At 36.0% G+C, this 17011-nt stretch overlaps 1 protein-coding gene across 11 annotated transcripts in view; it reads left to right on the forward strand.

The window, feature by feature from the left end:
* epb41a (erythrocyte membrane protein band 4.1a) overlaps positions 1-17011 on the forward strand; it is a 67944-nt gene that overhangs the window by 34269 nt on the left and 16664 nt on the right. For 4 of the 11 annotated variants that reach the window (XM_084130862.1, XM_084130870.1, XM_084130865.1 and 1 more), the window contains exons 12-16: positions 4336-4574; positions 5307-5381; positions 5658-5696; positions 9436-9498; positions 13775-13945. In XM_084130862.1, the coding sequence (XP_083986988.1) occupies positions 4336-4574; positions 5307-5381; positions 5658-5696; positions 9436-9498; positions 13775-13945 (587 nt within the window). Of the gene's footprint in view, positions 1-4335; positions 4575-5306; positions 5382-5657; positions 5697-9435; positions 9499-9615; positions 9664-13774; positions 13946-17011 lie in introns of all 11 variants that reach the window. The other 7 variants (XM_084130867.1, XM_084130868.1, XM_084130869.1 and 4 more) reach the window with 7 other exon arrangements.

Consider the following 17011-nt stretch of genomic DNA (forward strand, 5'->3'; position numbering starts at 1 on the left):
CCATTTGGCCAAATTCCAAAACAACATATCATACTTCATGAAAAAAAACAAAAAACAAAACACAATGCATACTCTAAAAAAAAAACAGGGAAACTTCAGCATACTTTTAAAAATAGTACTTATTATGATGTTAGGGGTTAACAGTTTAGGACCCAAGGACCAGATGTTTGAAAGAAGACCCGGAGTCATAATTATAAAAAAAATGAAGAAAAGTTTTACTGAAGATAGTTTGCAGTTTCATCAGCAGAAGTCAGCTTCAAGACTCACACAGGAGTTCGTAGGCCGCCCCGCTTACAGTTACAAAGATCACAGCAGTTATACCATTTCCAAGGTCTAAGCTACGTCATTGCTTACAGGTTGAATGATTCTCATTGGCCAAGAAATTGATAAACATAGTAATTTTCCACCGATATACAGATAGACTGAAGCATATCTCCATAGATTATGCAGCTGACACTCGGACCCTGAAGTTAGGCACGTCGTGACCTTCCAGGTCACAGATTTGGGTGGCTGGGTGCCAGCATGTCTCGAACAACAACTCAGTCAATCTCCAACAATGCCAGTGGTTCCTTAACCTGTAAGCAAGAAGACTAACACACACACCGACACACAGCTTTTCCAAGGTTGGATTTGGCCAGGCTCTAACTATAAACAGGAGTCTTGTCTCAAAACATCAAGATAATGCGTTCTTTCTCAAGGAGAGCTACACTGTAGTCTAAGTAAGGCTTTAACAAAGAAATGGTCCCTTAAACTATTAGCTTCAATGACCCCTATGTGTTTTAACATGTTGAGGACCTTTCTCAAACACAAAACAAGTCCCTATTTCATTTCTGGAAATATCAAATACTGACATTAAAGAATACATGAAAAGACCATTTCAGTAATCACACTGGTAACTTCAATAACAAAACAAAAATCTTCAGAGAAGTAATTCAACTCATGTGATATTTAGAAGGAAAAATATTGATTAATACCTTGATTATAATCACTCATTACTTATACATTGAAGCAGCAGTGGATTCCAATCCACCCCCTTCAATGAAAACAATATATTTTAAAAGTGCTTTATTTTAAAAATACTTTAAAATAGTATATTTAAGTGTGAGATTAATGTTTTTGCAATTAAATGAAAATGTATTATATACATTTTTTATTGCATTACATAAATTAAATTACTTGAACTTTAGAGTGCTTTTTGGCCCATCTAAGAACATGTTTATATGTCATTTCATAATTACTTGCATTGCCTTTTAAATATGGTTCAAGTGTACTGTTTAATGTACTGACAAGCATTTATGGTAAACTAAACATGTTCAATCGCCGTTTGTCAGGCCATGGAATGTCTGAGAAGGGACATACCGTAATCTAGTGATTGTAGGCGTTAGTCAGCATCTGTCGGTGCTGGTGAATTGGCCTTAAATGGATAATTCACCCCCCCACCCCCCCAATTTTTTTTCCCATCATTTACTCAACCTCAAGTTGTTCCAAATCTGTATGAGTTTCGTTCTTCTGCTGCACACAAGAAAAGAAGATATTTTGAAGAATGTTGGTAACCAGCCTGTATAGCCATTGACTTACATCGTAGGAAAAAAAACTATGACTATGGAAGTCAATGGTTACCGTCAACTGTCTGGTTACCAACATTCTTCAAAATATCTTCTTTTGTGTTCAACAGAAGAAAGAAACTCATACAGGTTTGGAACAACATGAGGGTGAGTAAATGATGACAGAATTCCATTTTGGGTGAACTATCCCTTTAAGAGGCCCTTTATTTAATTATTGTTAGATTATCTGCAAGTAGTTTTTTAAAAAGTTTTTTCATAAGGGTAGAAAAAAAATTTTTTTAGAAGTATTTGTTCTATTAAATGTATTATATTTACTTTAGTTACATTTTTGTGTGTTTAATAGAGTATGGAGTATTCATTTTAGAAACATGCTAAAATCAGACTCCGTTGGAATCTTCTGGTCTTAAATGTTACTAAATCTTACTGACAGTCCTTTTCAGAGTTGCTACCAATGGAAAGTGTTCCAAATCAGTCTCTTGTGGTTTTATTTTGATTAAAGCAGCTGGCTGTGTAGATGGTGACAGCTCACTAGAGATTGGAACAGAGCCACGTGTCTCTGAGGTAAAGTAAAGGTGTTTTCTTGTGGTATAAATAAACTGTGGTTGCTTTAGGCAGTGCAGGTGAACTCACTGTGGGAGAAAAATCACAGCAGTGGTGTGATCCAGAAAAGCAACCCTAGTTAACCCACTGATAATTTAATTATTCATCCTTAGGTAGAATACGGACCCAGACTTAATTACTTTCTGCATTCATCAGAGATGGCCACCGCTGGTTATTTATTACATCAAAATTCCATGAAGTGAATCTTACATAGTCTTTTAAAGATTTCAGTTGTTGCAATTCGCAAATGACCCTCCCTGAAATGCTTATAAAAGGAATAGCAAGACAGAATGATTGCTGTTTTGAGTTTTATTAACAAGTTGGTTCCTGAAAATTTTAAATGAAGGTACGTTTGGTATTGTTTATTCTTGTGGATAACAACTCCAAGCATGTACCTGTGAAGATAATAAAGTCTATGCAGAGTGAGATTTCGAGTTCCTAAAGCAATTGTTTATGTTGCAGTTTGATTGTCAGGTCAGGCTTTGTCCAGAGAATTTCTCACAGGCTGACAGGAGCTTGATCAGCTCAAAAGGAGTGAGAGAAAAAAAATTTGGAAAGAAACACTGCAGGATGATTGGTTTGTGCTCCTTGGCTGCACTCTTTCAGAAACCTCTTTTTCCTGAGGTGGAGCTTTATTCCCTCAGCTTGTTCTTCTTTCCTCCTAAAGTTCCTAATCTTACGAAAAACAACAGTATCTGTCACTGTGTTTACATGATTTTGAAGATCGTTTCATATTTGAGATGACTCAAAAGACTATTTTAACTTGCCCCAAAACAGCATGCTGTTATATATATATATATACAATTAAGTGTTCTTAAAGAGAGTCCACTTTCATGACTACGTTTCTTAACACATTTTTAAAAAGTGCACTTTGTAATTAAATTTTTTTAAATTTATAGTAAGTACTTTTTAAATTATTTTAAAAATCTTTTGCTGTGCTTTAAAGAAGTACACTTATTTTAATGTGTTGACTGACATAGTAAATCACATGTAAAGTACTTAATTAAAGGGGAACTTGGCAACTATTTCAACTTAATAAATCCGTTTAGAAATCATTTGGATGGTTAAATAACCTGTTCTTGTGAGAATGGTGACTTTTCCCGCACCCCCCAGTGTTCCCCGGCGGCAAACCAACCTTGCAACATGGGGACTAACGTCCCGGTAAGTTGGAAATAGGAAGTCTCGTGAGAAGCGAGAACGAGCGAGAAACACTAACTGCTTTACGGCAATTCAACATAAACACACGCCATATGATACTGTGTATGATGTATTACCCACCTCGGTAGACATAGCTCCACACGATAAAGTTGGACGGCTCCCATAATAACAAATGCACATAAGCAGCGGTAGAAAGGGGGAGGAGAGTGCCGCAAGTGAGATTTTTTTTTACTACAGTGTTGTGAAATATACGGCCCACAGCTGTATGGGGAGCTCGTTGAGAAAACGCGACAACAAAAGGGAAAATCAGTGAAGAAATGGCTAGAGTTGCCATGTTCCCCTTTAACTGTAGCGTGTTATTCAATATTATATTTAAAGTTCATATATAAAAAATGGTATCTTCAATGCAACTTCATTACAAATGTGTAATTACAAATTTATTTAAAAACATAACATACAAGTTTCAATAGAAATGGAACTAAAGTATGTTTTATGTTTATTAGTAAATTCGGCAGTACACTTGAACCATTTCAAAGACAACAGAATAATGAAATTACATATAAATATGTACTTAATTCCTACTTACGTAGGCTAAAAAAACACTCTAAAGTTCATCTGGTTGCATTTATTATAAATATAAACTATAATATATATGTATTTTTTTAAGTCCAAAAACATTACATTCAGTTTTCACTTATAGTATATTAATTCAAAGTGTATTATTTCCATAATAAGTACTCTTTTTTTTTTTAAAGTATGCTAAAGTGTACTCCTTTTTCAGAGTGTATTAATTTAGGTTTGAATCATTTTATAATTATCACAATAAGAATGTGTATTACTGCTTGTGTGTCTATGTTTCTCATCAGAGGTGCACAGCAAACACCTAAACTGTTTTTATAGCAGACAAAACTCAAACATTTGTGACTATGTTAAAGTGAACTTATTTATTTTTACTCCATGATTTTAGTGTAACATACAGAACTCCTCCTTCTCATACATTTCTCTCTGACAGCCATGGTTTCGACCCCAGATAAGAATGCTCGTCCCGTCAGCGCTCCCATTATGTCTCCCATCTCCCCGAGTGATGTGGCTCCTTCCCCAGTGGCATCTGCCGCCCGCACTGACCGTAAAGAGACGTCCACGCCCACGGGCCGTCTACGCTCCTCTGAGAGGAAGAGTGAGGTGAAGGCCCATGTGACAGATGGCTCCAAAACACACAGCACCAAAGCAGAGGGCACACCTGAAATCAAGGTATGGCGCACACACAAATATATACTATAGTTTGTCAATATAAAATTAATGGAAATTTATTTTAAATCATATTTTATGTTCAAGTATAGATGAAAGCCTCGGAAACTTGTTTTTAGACCTGTAGATCATTTGCTTTGCTTTCCGAAACAGGGACTTCATTTGTTACAATGTTGCATTTTCTTCTTGGTTCGGTTTGCTTTCACAAGGCAACATTTCAAAGCATACCAAAATGTGTTTATGCAAGTCACATGTGAGTAAAGCTTTCTCACATCAACCGAACCACCCCAGAGTTTGTTTGCAATCGGGCCGAGACCACCTCGTTCAGGCAATCTCGGAGCGATTGTTTTGGTATGGATCTGAGCACATTTGCTGTGTTCATATATGCCTAAATGAGGGAGAAAGTGCACCAGGTTCCTAAACAAATGCTCCAAATGAGCCAGGTGTGAAAACACCCTTAAACAAAATGTAAGAAATACTTTGATCCATGAACCTTTTTTTATAAACCTGCAGTACAGACTCCTAACTGACCTTTGAATTGTTGGAGTAAGTGATCAGAAAGCAAGCCTAAAAGTACCTGTAAGAAGCCGCAAGGCCTTTTCATAACTAGAATGATTACAGTTCCAATTAGAAAGAAAAAGCATCTTTACTTGAGACCACACATGTAAGATGGACATGATGTTTAGGTCTATTTGAGACCGTAAGAGTATGCATACTCTCTCTGTGCTGCTACAGACGGTAGCCCGGCGAGAACGGCGGCACCGTGATGCCCCGGTGGTGACGGCCACCAATGGGGAGAGAAAGAGCCAGGTTTGTGCTCATGATTTCAGCCAGTCACTAAGGCTGTTGTAATATGCATACGAAAAAAAAAAAAAAAAAAATTGAAAGCATTTGATAAACTTGTTAAAATATTAGTGCATGCTGACAATATTATAGTATCATACTATTAAGACATAAATTAACAGCTGTAAGAAAATCATAACCATCGTGAATCTTGTTTTTTGATGCAGTAAGTGAGAAGCAAAGAGGTAACTTGTTTTGTAGACACTTACATACTCTCTTTCTTCCCCTCTGGGGTCTAAACAGTCACCACGGGCGGACACTGAGATGGTGCGCATGAGGAAGGTCAGAGCTTGTTCCATACAGTTATCACAGCATGAGGACGATGCCATTGTACTCATCATTTCCTCACTGCCCATGTTTTACAACAAAAATATAATTTATTATCTGCTTTGGCTGTATCTTGCTTGCACTTGTATGAGTTAGGCTGTACCAGACAGCACTGTAGCTGTCAGATACATACCTATTCAGGCTGCACCAGTGAATCAGTGCATACTGAGGTTTACAGAATGAGTGAAGTACGGATGAACATTATGACATTTACATTGTTATTGTGCCATTTACTCTAGCATGCATTGTCTGTTGCATAGATGCAGACCAAAACTTTCGTTTTTAGGAAAGCCAAACTGTGTTTTCCTGCTGCACACCTGAGTTACTCCAACTTTAAATCCAACTGAGATAAATAATATTTTAAATAAACACTTTCATATACGTTTATACTTTTAATTCATTAACATTTTGGAATGTTGCAATGTTGGAATGTTTAAAACAACCTAAGCTCTATCAGCAGAAACATGCTAATGTACTGTATAACAAAACTGAAGAACAAAATCAATGAGATTTATACACTACCAGTCAGAGGTTTGGACATACCTATTTTACTGAAAAACCCATGCCCTGGATGATTCCAGCAGTATATATTGAAAAAAAGGATACGGCCAAGCACTGAACCCTGAGGTACCCCGGCGACACCCAAAGAATTTACCTGTAAAGCGGGAATTAAAGTGTCATGAAACCCCCCTGTTAAAGCACTAAAGCATCGTGGTGCTCCGCAGTCCGCACATATGTGTTATGTGTTGGTAGTCAAACTCCTAATGCAAATGGCAGAGGTGAGCGAACGAACAGAGGCAAAGCAGTCTTTTGTGACATTTGAATTCTCTACTAATCTTAGATTAATCTAATCTCATGCATAATACAGTGCAGTGATTGGATTAAAAAAGTTTATTCTCATGAATAATGTGGAAAAAAGCTCAGAAACAGTTAACATAGACGCATACTCTACAGCCACGGCAGCCAATCACCACTCCGAATTACCGCATACCGCGGTATTACCGCACTTTTCATGATGTTGGTTCAAATTTGCTTTTTAAACCGGAAGAACGTAATGGCTCAAAAAACAAACATACAAACAAACATCTCAAAAAATGTGTTTAAGGGTTTCATGACCCTTTAAACAAGTGGAGATTCATGTGATGCTCAAGTTGGAGTGGATAGAAAAGAGGAAGTGGCTGACAGTGTCAAAGTCGAACAAAACTAGAACAGATTATTGTTAAGATGCTCTTTCCACCTGTGAGGCTTCATTTAAGGATAGCAAGGCTGAATATGTTGAATGTTCGCTTTGAAATCAATTACTGATTGCTGTCTAGCAGCTTGTTCTGTGAGAAAAAAAGAGAAACCTTGTTGAAAACAACTTGCTCAAGTGTTTTTCGCCATGAATGGAAGAAGACAGACTAATCTGCAGGTGGTCTGGAATTTAATGTTAGTTACATAAGCCATTTTGAATGTGGTGGGAAAAGTTCCAGTGCGTAGTGATACGTTTATGATGCATGTGAGTGCTGTGGGGTGGGAGAGATGCTGTGTAAAAGACGGGAGAGAAAAGGATCAATGGTAGGTTGGTTGGAGAGAACTTTAGAGACCTCTGCCTCCATAAGAGGAGAGTAGAGATTTGCATGCGAGTCGTGGGTGTTTGTTACAGTAGTTGTTTTTGTGTGTTGAGAATTGGCTGCTGCTGATTGTTACTTGATCTGTGAAAAATTGGCAAAGTTGTTAGCCATTAGGGAGGATGTGGGAGGGAAGAGGTGAATGCCTCCTCAGTTTACAAGTATCTGAAGTAGTGCTGATCTTGTTGTGTAGTTGGATGCTTTTGCAGTGTCAACATTGGCAGAATAAGATGACTGCAAAGCAATGGATCTCTGACTAATATGCATAGGCTCTCTAAAGATGTGGTCTGACCTGACAGCACGTGTAGTGTGTCATTCTCAAAATCAGAAGCCCAATGGCATAGACTAAATGTGACTGGCTACATTTTATACAGAACCTACTCTAGAAAAAGCTGTAACATACAATAAATTTCATATTTTTAAGACCACCAGGACTCATGTGTGACTCTAAATGTTATCCTCAATTATTCAAACTCAAAATTCAAACTCAGTAATTCAAATTCAAATTTAATAATTGTTGTTTATGAATTATGATTTCTGTGTGAAAACCACACACAAGTTTTAGTCAGCAGAATGTTTTGGGATTTGCATAATTTTCTCTTGACTGCAATGAATAGCGTACTAGCCTAGAAGTGAAAGAACAGATAAGATCTAGAATGGTTGTTAAAGTGGAACATAGCATTATTTACATTTATTTAATCCTAACCATGTTTTTAAAAAGAGTGTTTATTGCAGAAATAATATGCTTTAAAAGAGTATGTGAATATTAAAAAAGAATATCTTTTAACCCACTTAAGTGGGAATTAAGTACATCTTTACATGTAATTTTATAATTACTTCATTGCCCTTGAAATAGGGTTTAAAGTGTACTGCCAAATGTACTGACAAGCATTTGTGGCAAACTAAAATTTATATTGAAACATGCATGTCATGTATTAAAATATATTTGTAATTACACATTCATAATGATGAAGCAATTTAGAATTTAGTACATTTTAAATATATTAACTTTAAATGTTATATTGAATAACATACTACAGTTAAAATTATAATCAAATACTTTATATGTGCTTTAATGTGTTTGTAAACACTTTCAGATACATTCTTTAAAGCACAAAACAGGATTAACACAGTCAAAAATAAAAGTTTTGCTTTAAAGTGCGTTTTAAATATTTCAAAGCACATTTTAAAAAATTGTACTTAACGCTTTCCACAACAACGTTTTCTTTTTTTAAGTTGACAGCCACCACCAGCATTTTTTTTTTTATTTTTTTTTCACAAAAAATCATTTTGTTGTATGACTATCTGAACTCTGCAGGGAAAGAGTTTAGTGTGTTGTTAATAAACATGAACATAGTCATGAAAGTGTACTCTCTAAGTACACTTAAATGTACTTAAATGTGATTTATTTAATATTATATCATGCAAGTAGTTCTTCTTTTAAATATAGTTTTAAGATTTTAAAGTACACTACAAGTGCACATTTAATAAAATTAAGTACACTTCTTTTTCACAAGGGTAAGCCTGGAGATCAAAAGCTTTTTAAATTCATGAGAGATAAAAATGTGGTCATGTCCAAACTGTTGACTGGTAGTGTGCTTTTATATACTGTAGCTAATCATGTGGTTATAGACATTAGACAATGCTCACTAATATTAATCTAATAACCAAGATTATCCAAAACATTTTCAAGACGAGAATTACACTGGTTTGTGTTAGTCTTGCTGTATCCGAGTGGTCAGGATGCTCAATCAAATGTAGCATTGATTTAATAACACCAGATAGTTGCAAAGTGAATAGCGTTTCACAAATTATGGCAAAGAGGAGTTTATTGGAAACTCATTACACATTCATAACTTTGCCCATTGCACAATTATTCCTGACCTTGGTGTCACCCCTGACCTTTGACCTCTCCCCCCGTCTAGCTGCTGTGGTTCATCCATATTTGATTTGTCTCCATCCCTCCACATCCCCACACACTGAATGCATCTGCAGTTCAAATCTTAAAAAAATACCCAAGAATCATTTCATGATTTTCTCTACGTTCAAACACTGCCGACTTTTTTCCCCCCTGTTCTTCACAGAAAAGAGCTAAGAAAATTGAGGGGGAAACTATTTATATCAAACATAGCAATTTAATGTTGGAGGTTTGTATTGAAACTCTAGAAATGTCTTGTTTTTGCCGCTGCATGTCTCACTGCATGATAATCTTTTTTCTTTCTTCATTCTTCTCACCGCACACTCTTTTGTGTTTTGTTTTGTAGCTTAACCCTAAAGGCTTGGCATGCACTATTTACCTCACTAACTGTAATGCAAGTACTCGCTTCTATTTATTCTTCAGTTTTTTTTTTAGCACTATTTCATTAAATATATGATTGGGAATTTTGATTTAACTTCTTTTATATGAAATGTATTTACTTTTTTTTGTTTGTTTTTTTGTTCATAATTTAATGCAAAATTGATCTGATACAAAAATGTAGCAAGCAAGTAGTTGTAAAGCACTGACAAATACATCTTTAGATGCATTTTATTTCATTTAACAGTAGACTCTATGCTTATTCTGTTCCAGCTTCTCTAAATATTTCTAATGGGCTTTTCACACTTTAAATTAATAAACAATTTATAACTCTGTATCTTGTTTCCTGTTTACATGCTTCATACTTTACCCTGGATTATCAAATTAATCCTGCATGGTCAGATTTTGAGATTTCACACTAGATTTAGCCTGCAGGCTAGCCTGCAAATTGACGTCATGGCTTAACAGTTCAATACTAATGATTGAAAAAGAACAGCATGTGTACAGAACCATCCAACTGTGGAATTGTCACCACATAAATATGCTAATGTACATAAATGGCAATAATACAGTCTCTTCATCACGAATTAATGTTTTCTGTCACGGTTATTTTTAATGGTTTACCCATATTTTTAATGGCCTGGACACTGAAACTAAACACAGTGACTGAGCTAAGCACATGGATATTTAATCCAATTCAGAATTTCATGGCTTAAAAATGGTCTTTAGTCTGGGTTAAAAACAAATGTTGACCCAGGGTTAAACATAGTGCGACAAGCCTATAAATATTCAGAAAAGGTGTACTGTTTAGCCACATTTACAGTAATATCATTGTCGTCCATTTAGCTACACTTCATGTTTTTATTTATTTATTTGTTATCAGATCACATGATTATATTACTGATTTGCAGTGTTCTATTATACAGATTATACAACCTGTCCCAGTCATATATTTACATATTTATATTTAAGATACAAAAGCTGTTTGTTACTGTTGTCCTTGTGAGGTCTGATGAGTCTGATAATGAGTCTGACAACCAGATGTATTTTGTGACATTAACCCCTTCAGCCACACCATGACCTCTTCTCTAACCCCGTGACCTCTGTATCTGACCAAACATCTTGTATAACACTGTCTCTATTATAATATTAAGTGTTAAGATTGCTGTTGGTGTTTGAGCCAAGCACTGTTTTGCACTTTGCTTTGTTTCATAAATCAACTGATTAACAGACATGTGTCAAATCTATCATATGCTGCATTGAATTGTGACAGCATATGATTCATTTAGTATGCTAGCTTTAGAATGGAATATAGACCAGTTTGCAAAACAGCATGTTTAGAGATCAGAACCCAGCATTTGACCCATGTCTGAACTCAAGCTTTGTTCACACTGGAGCTTAAACGGCTAATGTTAAAACTGATGAAGTGCTTACATGATTACCACCTCATCTACCTTTTAGAGAAGAGTTTAATTAATGAGATAACATCAGAGATCTTTTACAAACTAAAGTGAGCTGCCTGCCAGACTAGCTTTTAAGGCATCATAAGCAATCCAGAAAAGCTATACATAATTAGCCTGACAAGCCAGACCCACATCAAGATTGGCACACCATTGGCAGGGCTCAATCCGAGGGGCGGGATAAACGGTTGTCTTTCAAATTCCCTCTGCACTCAATAGGATAGTGCTACAACCAACCAGAGCATTTTCCCACCAGCGGAACTAGTTGATAGATTAAACTTTTGCCGTATCCGGTCGGCAAAACTCCGAACACATCTTCCATTTTTAAGGATGACGTCAGTGCCGTTCTTTGTTCTTTTCTCAAAGAAAAGCTTAACTCCAAGTCTTCCAGAGTCGTGGCCAAAGCCGTTTCGAAAGACCACTGTTCACCAGCAGCAGCATCTTCGCCATCGCCATCAGTAGCAGGGAATTCACGCGGAACCATCACAACTCTGCTGTCATTATGTTAAGCCCGCCCACCGACTCTTACAAGATGTGATTGGCCTGACTAGAGTTAGTTTTTTCCAGCTCGCAAGCCAACGGAGAGTTGCTAGACGACACTGGCTGCAAAATAAAATTTGCTGCCGCTAGGGTGCGTCTAGATTTCTGGGCTAATACATAATAGTGCCACACAAAATTATTTTTATTTATTATTTTAATATGTTAGCATGTTACTAAGCTTCAGTATTTTAATAGATGTAACATTTTTATTTGATATATTTTCTGTAAATGATAGAATACATAAAGTATTACCTTACATTTCTGCCAAAAAGGTTTCTTTGGAGGCAGAATAACAATTGCTGTCTATTACCAAAAGTATATTTCATTTTATATGTATATGCGTTCAGTGCATGTGATGCAAATTTGATCATTAGCATAGTACAGTATGCTTGCAGCTAGATTTTTCTAACCGTGCATACTCTGTACGCTCAGCTCACACATGCACATTTTGTCCACAAGGTGGAACAACAAACTACTGGAGATGCAATAATATTAGTTGTCAAGTGCTTGTGTGAGGGGTTTAAGAGATACACGCAACTCTTTAGCAAAGACATTTTTATCGCTCATCAAATTGTCAAATACTCGACAAAAACTAAACTTTCTAGTCCTCGTGTCGAATGCCTGTGTTCATGCACGCTATCAAATGAAGTATACCTTGAAAGATTGTGCATTCGTCTACTATACATATGCTAGCATTCTTGTCCAAACTAAAGTGTACTTTGGGCCTATTTTGTAGAACACTTACGATGCTTTAAAATACTGTCTAGGTTGTCAGCTCACGAGATTTAAGAACAGAACCATCTGCTAAATATAAATAGCAGTTTCAAACTACTAGCCTGCAAACTTAAATTTGACACACTGTAATGCAGTAGCTTTTTCAGCTGAAGTCTGAAGTCAGTGAATGTAGATGATGAGGTCTGGTTTCTCATGAGAGTGTTTCACACTTGCAGATGTTCTGTTGGGCACTGAGACACAGATCAGTTCTCTCCATTTTATTTCCAAAGTCTCACCTGTCTACCACAGTTAAAGGATAAAGATCAGCTGAGATTTTAGACCGTCTGTCTCTCTCTCGATCTCATTAATCACAGTTTGTCTGTACACACATGGATCGTTTGTTTTGAGCAGTCACAAAGACTCCTCTCTGAAATGAATATTCATAGCGTCATAGCGTCTGAGCATAGCTGATTACCCGATGCCACTGAGAGGAGATGATGGGTTACAAATCAAGCTGCGGGTGGTGAAAAAAAGGGGAAAATGCAATTAGAAGACAGTGAAAGTGGAAGAGAAGAGAACTGTGCCTTGGTGGCCCATGGGCGATCTGTAGAATGGCTTTGTGTGTGACATTCGCTTGACTGAAAAACGATGTGTCTAGGGATGGGGATCATAAATGTAATGATTTTGGTTCCTTAGTGACTAATGTAAAATAATGATTCAGTGAGTGAATTGGTTGTTGAGTTCAAACCCATGAGTTCAAGACTTATTTGTGTCTGATTAATAAAAAATAACTGCTTCAGTCATTGATATCTACACACTGTACATGTGTTGTTGCGTGCAACCAGCGAGGACAACACATTATACAACACAGCACGTTTATATTGTGTTGTCCTCACTGTTTGCACGCAACAACAAATCTACAGTTATTTATTGTTTATTGTATTATTATGTACACATTTTTAAAAGTAAAGTTTTTAATTGTCATCTATGGTTCCATGAAGAACCTTTCCATTGTACAAAAGGTTCTTTATAGTGGAAAAGGGTTCTTTGGATTCTTTTTTTAAAAATGGTTCTCTTAAGAACTGTTTACTGAAAGATTTATTGAGGAACCCAAAATAGTTCTTCTATGGCATCGCTGCAAAAAAGCACTTGATTCCCAACCCTAGATGTGACATCCCTTGAGTTTAGAGTAAAATAGTGATTTATGTAAGATCATTAAACTAATGAGACATCTTCATTGGGTTATTTCTCTCTCTTAATCTCTTCATCTGTCCTTCATCTTCCTGTGTTCTCTCTTTTTTTCCTCAATTTTGCTATCGGTTCCTAAATTTCTCTTCTTCTATCCTCTTGCGCTTTTTCTTTTGACCTTTTTGGTATACTTTCTTTCCGCCTGGACCTCTATTTCTCTCTCAGGATGTGGAAAAGACACAGACAGAAATCATGCGCCATCACACGAGTATCAGCGAGCTCAAGCGAAGCTTCATGGAGTCGGTTCCCGAGCCGCGGCCCAGCGAGTGGGACAAGCGTCTATCCACCCACTCGCCCTTCCGCACCGCCAGCTTCAATGGCCAGCTGCAGCCCGACGTGAGTACTGGGGTTACGCACGGGGTTAAAGGTTACACTTCATTGTTGGATTTAGAGTCTTTGTATGCCTTGCTTGAAGATAAGATTGAAAAAGCCTGTTCTTGAAGATAGATTTGATAGCCATCCATGTTTGTCAGTGGTAGTTTTATACCACAGCATTGCATTTTCAGACTGGGTAAATTGATGACCAAAATCCTTTTATCCCCTCATATACATTCCATATCTATAAATTGACTGACTGCTATGACATTTTTGGTAGTCAGGTTACCAGAGTGCCAAAAAGTTGCGTTGATAAGGTTTTTGGTTAAAGCAATGAGCACTTTTGAAGAACTGATTTTTCCAAACTTTGCCAGTTTAGTGATATCAAATCTTAGAGATTTACTTAGTGGTCACTGGTGAGTAAACTAGACATCCATGAGCAAAATTGTATATTCAGCTTTCTGTTCTGAGTTATCTCTGTGAAATTATTGTTTTTTTACACACATTTTTCAACCATTTGTTCAGTGTTGCCTATTTTCGTAGACTGCAATACCATTATTTGCATTCTCTCTATATTCTTCATCTATTCTATCTATTAGTTTTTATCTATCTACTATTTTTTTTATTTTCCCCCTTAATGGCAAACAGTAGTTGTTCAACTTTATATTTCAGTCAGACTGTTCTCTTCCTGTGCTAAGTAAATCAGACTTTATGCCACTAGTCAAAATGATGCACTGAATAATGTGCTAGGTGGAACTTTACGTGTTATAACACAGCCTAAGTATGATGCAGTCGCTATGATGCACATTCTGCAACCCTGAAAGCAGTTTTTTGATGTGACAGGCAGTAAATTAGACAAGTTCAGAACTTGAAACTGAACGCATATTCTGCCAGCCTGTTAAAATCATTCTGAATCATACGACGAACACCTCATGCTAATGAAGCTCAACTTTCTTTCTTCTATGGAACACAAAGGAGAATTGATCTTACGACTGAAAAAGAACTGCACAAATAGCCAATCAAATCGCTGCGCTGATAAGCCTTGTAGTTATCTGTCAAACTTACTGAACTGTCTATGACATACAAACCTCCTTTTTTTGGCAGCTTCCCAAGATTATCAGTGCTCAACATTAACGCTTGTCCAGGAAAATGTTATTTTTTGAAGATGCAAGTGAAAGAGTTTACCAACTGGATGAGGCCTGATTAAAATGTAAAAAAAAACAACAAAATGTTTGTGCGAGTATGATTATGATTTTATTACATTCAGTGTAAACGACCATGGATAATGGTTAATATATTGATGGTAACAAGGTTGCGGGCGTTGAAACTCGTGCAGCCTATCTGTGTGTGAGAAAGACACTCGTGGAAAAATCTAATCAAATTGCGCAACAGCACACTCAAGAAACTCACAGAAACGTAATATCGAATGATATACAGTTTAACAGATATACTGTTAAATATAAATATAAAAAAAATGTTGTTAATTCTTCTATTGTTAAAATATTAAGCAGCACAACTATTTTCAACATCGATAATAATAATAAGAAATGTTACCATAAAATCAGCATATTAGAATGATTTCTGAAGGATCATGTGACACTAAAGACTGGAGTAAAATTCAAAACAGGAAACAGTTAACTAACTTTTATACTTTTAATTTGTAAAACTATTTCACAATATTACTATTTTTAATGTATTTTTGATTAAATAAATGGTGAGCATAAGAGACTTATTTTAAAAACATAATTTGTTTAATGTTTTTTGACAGGTACTGTAGTTAAGCAACATGACACAATCAAGTTTTTTCGAAGAATCAGCAAATCAATTGCAAATGACATAGATTTTTATTTATTTATTTTTTTACAACAGTTCAATAAGGGAGTCAATAATTCAATGACCCATTCATAATAACAGTAACTTGCTTCATTCTTGAATAAATCAGCCGTTTGAACAAATTGGTTAAATGAATGACTTGCCGCCACCTATAAATGCATTCATTATATAGTTAGAACAGTGATTAGAATATTGCTTCAGAATAAATTACATTAAAGCCACATAAACAAAAAACAAACAGACAAGGAACTTTTTTCTGCTTAGAAAAGTGAATGACTGATTGACTTATCCGAAGGACAAGCATATAACAAGGCTTAATGTCAAGCTCTGATTATGGTAAAAGGTGTTATTATGGTACGTTATTACATATCCAATGGAGTTTTCTCGATTGGTTTTGTTCCCGAAATTTCGAAATATACAAGAGTTGGATCAGACTCTGCAGTATCCCACATGAACATCCAAAAGGGAAATAGTCCAAAAGCAAACATGAAACATTGCAAAAAAGAATAGTAGGATGCAGTGTGATGGAAGAAAATTTGCACTTGTCGTTCTTTATGGCATTGACCTTTGTTTATTTTAAACATCAGTGATTTGTTTTCTCCATTAAATACAAAGACTGCATATAAGCTAACTTGATTCTGAGAAAAACACAAAGAACAATTATTTAGCCCTGTTTGCATATATGCAGAAAGCATCCGTTGCACATTTTTCCTGTGTTAATGTCCATGTTTATGACATGTATTGTCTGACTTCTTGGGGTAGATTTCCCCTTGTAGTTTCACTATTTTCTCAACTTCTACTGTTATATTTAGTGTTTCAACATAACAACCTGATACAAAAGCTTGTGCTTTTTGAATGATGATAAATTGCATTTGAAGTAATTTATTCCAAAGTCATCAGGTACATCAGTGAGTGAGCTGATTCGCAATGTCATTTTGTTTGATGGATAGATTACCCAGTGAGTGTGGTTAAGTAATCGCTGTTGTAAAGTTAATTATGCTGGCTGCTCTTTTCCATGTAATTAGACCTTGTGCAAACTGTGAAAGGAAGCAAACGCACCCACAAGTAGTCCATCCTATATTTTGAGTCTTCTAAAGTCGTACAGTTAGCTCTTCTATTCTTCTAAATTTCTCCTTTTGTGTTTCACAGAAAAAAAAAAGGAAGTCATAGGTTTGGAATAATGCTGAGTAAATGGTGATTTATTTTGCCGAACTGATTCTTTAACCTGATAAATTTTGAGGAACTTGATAAGAC

This window comes from Abramis brama, assembly GCF_963993115.1.
Source record: "Abramis brama genome assembly, chromosome: 12".
Classification (NCBI taxonomy): Eukaryota; Metazoa; Chordata; class Actinopteri; order Cypriniformes; family Leuciscidae; genus Abramis; species Abramis brama.